Genomic DNA, 2,851 nt, shown 5'->3' with positions numbered 1-2,851 from the left:
CTAAAATTCTGAATTGATTATTAATAAAATTATAAAAAATGCATATTCGCTGTAAAATGGGTAGGTTTAGGTTTGGAGGTAGGTTAAGGGGTCTAAAATTCTAAATCGCTTATTGATAAAATGATAAAAATGCATTGATACGAATATCTTAATGATCTAAAACAGGGCTGTCCAAACTCTGTCCTGGAGGGCCGGTGTACTGCAGAGTTTAGCTCCAACCCTAATTAAACACACCTGAACCAGCTAATCAAGCTCTTACTAGGCATAGAAACTTCCAGTCAGGTGTGTTGAGGCAAGTTGGAGCTAAACTCTGCAGGACACCGGCCCTCCAGGACCGAGTTTGGACAGCCCTGGTCTAAAAGATACGTAAATATTTTTACGTTTTTTAAGCTAAAAATACGTAGCAATTTGTATGTTTTAAACGTTGAAATACATCTAAATTGTACGATTTAGCATCAATAAAAACTTAAAATGTACGTTTTGTGCTTGAAAATGTTACGTATTAATACCTACGTATAAACATGAGACCAGGCTGGAAAACGAGGCTGTGAGGGACAGAAGTACAGTGTGTTCAGTGGATTGCACTGTAGTTTACCTTGCCAAATATTCACACACACAAAAAAAAACAGGTCTGAAAGTTATGATTTTTGAAAATTACACATGATCTAGAAACTTCATACAGTGTGTGCCATTGTTACATTTGTAAGTCTACCCTCACAACCTCATTTTCATAAAATGCAATATATCATCTACAGTGACTAAGGTCTATGAAAGTCAAAGGTAACTAAAAACTGTTCTGCAAAATACTTTCTTCTGCAGAAAGAAGGAAGATAAGTCATACAAGGTTTGGTTCGACTTGAAGCTGAGTAAATGATGAAAGAATTTTCATTTTTTTGGTGAACTAACCTGTTTACTCTGTGAATATCTTAAGTAACACTTTAATTTAGGAACCAATTCTCACTATTAACTAGTTGCTTATTATCATGCATATTAGTAGCATATTGGCTGTTTATTAATACTAGGGCTGCACGATAAATCGCATGCGATATTTAACGCGCATCTTGTCAGAAAGCCGGTTCTGTAATCAGCGGTAAATCTCCATCACCTGCGGGCTTTCACATTGAGCAGCATTAACTACTGAGTGAGTGAGTGACTGATATCTTTGTTATGGAATACACGTATTGGTTCGCAGTGAGTTCACAGCTTTAATGTACAAGTTGGCTTAAATTTATTTTCAAGAGCTGAGGTAACATATCTATTGTTGCTTTCACTATGGCTATGAAGATAACGCAAAATAATATTCAAACTCATATTAGACACTTTTAACATTGAATAAAGCACATAATCATTACCTGAGATTATCGCTGTCATATTTTGTATGTTATTCCTGCCGCGACGTCGCAGGAAATAAAAACCATTCCTAAAATAGAAACACGTGTCGCTTATTGTCACGTGTCGCTGTCGTGGGTGGTTAGAACAAAAACTACAAGGAAAAGATACTTTTTATCACATCGTGTCTGGTTGGGACACACAGTGTTACAGTTTGATCCCCCCCCCAAAAAATCTAAGCATAAAAATATTAACACTGACAAATCTAATAATTGAATCTGCAATTAGGGAAAGTGGAGAGAAGAGATCCAGTCATGGCAGGAACAGTTGATTTGAATTCATCTTGTGACCATCTTGTGATTATTTTAACAAAAGCAACAATAATATAATAATTGTAATAACAATAGCAATTATATATATATATATACAGTATATAGGTCAGTGGCCCTTGGCTTGGTATTGTTGGCAGAATTTGGCCCTCGGCGAAAACTAATTGAGGAACCCTGAACTAAAGTGTGACATATCTTTTATAGGCTTGCACACTAAGAGGAACTGATTAATCCATAGTCGGGTTTCACAACACTGTGAAACAGGACAGGCGAGCGTAAACAGTTACAAACACACCTACTTTTGACCTGATGACAGCTTATTCTCAGTAATAATTGAATAACTTACTGCTTCACGTGAATGGAATATGTGTGTGCGCTTCTGATCAGTCCCCTCCCTGTTTTGTCCTCTCTTTATCTTATGCAGGTCTATTCATTATTGATCAGTTAACTGATTGCTCTTAAAATATAGTGATCTCATTTCAAAGACACCGCGCTTAGTCATGTGCAACAGGAACACATGCTGTTTTGTGACAAACTTCTGTTTTTATCATTATGACAGACTCAAAGGCTTCGGCCAGCATTGAATGGAACCGTTTCAAGAGCAACTGTGAGGCAAAAGTTGAAGAGAATGAGATAAAGTCACTTACCCAGCGAAACCACAGCCACACTCTCAGGCAAAAAGTGAAGCTTGAATTTGATCAGCAGGTGCACCAATATAATACAAATACCTGAGAAAATAAAACAAATATATTTACATTTAGTCATTTAGCAGACGCTTTTATCCAAAGCGTCACCATTTTTCTCAGTAAATATATTTCTAAAGGTGCTGTTGACATCAAATTTTCACCAGATTTCGGTAACAACCCAATTAATCCATGCATACAAAGAAAACAAAACAAATAAATTCAGAAATTAAAGCTGCAGTCCGTAACTTTTTTGGTTAAAAATTATCCGAAATCAATATTTGAGCAAGTACATAACCAGCCAGTGTTCAAAACGATCGCCTTACTTTAGCCCGATTCACAACGGTTAGTTTATAATAATATTTTCTAATTTGAGTGGTACGGGTAGGTTTTCGAAGCATGCTGCCGCGTCATTACGTCACGTCTGTAAACATAAAGAAGTTGTCCCGGCTACTAGGCTATCGCATGTGAGGATCCTGCAGGTGGCCGATCGTTTATAGCCTTTTCTCA

General features: G+C 36.8%; 1 protein-coding gene across 2 annotated transcripts in view; it reads right to left on the bottom strand.

Annotated features, from left to right (window-relative positions):
• slc9a8 (solute carrier family 9 member 8) overlaps positions 1-2,851 on the bottom strand; it is a 46,315-nt gene that overhangs the window by 32,503 nt on the left and 10,961 nt on the right. For both annotated transcript variants that reach the window (XM_016548353.1, XM_016548352.1), the window contains exon 3: positions 2,306-2,386. In XM_016548353.1, coding sequence (XP_016403839.1) covers positions 2,306-2,386 — 81 coding nt within the window. The remainder of the gene's footprint in view (positions 1-2,305; positions 2,387-2,851) is intronic.

Source organism: Sinocyclocheilus rhinocerous, unplaced genomic scaffold (assembly GCF_001515625.1).
Source record: "Sinocyclocheilus rhinocerous isolate Xijiao unplaced genomic scaffold, SAMN03320098_v1.1 scaffold554, whole genome shotgun sequence".
Taxonomy (NCBI): domain Eukaryota; kingdom Metazoa; phylum Chordata; class Actinopteri; order Cypriniformes; family Cyprinidae; genus Sinocyclocheilus; species Sinocyclocheilus rhinocerous.
The sequence above is the reverse complement of the archived record's forward strand: the minus strand, read 5'-3'. Positions and strand labels throughout refer to the sequence as shown.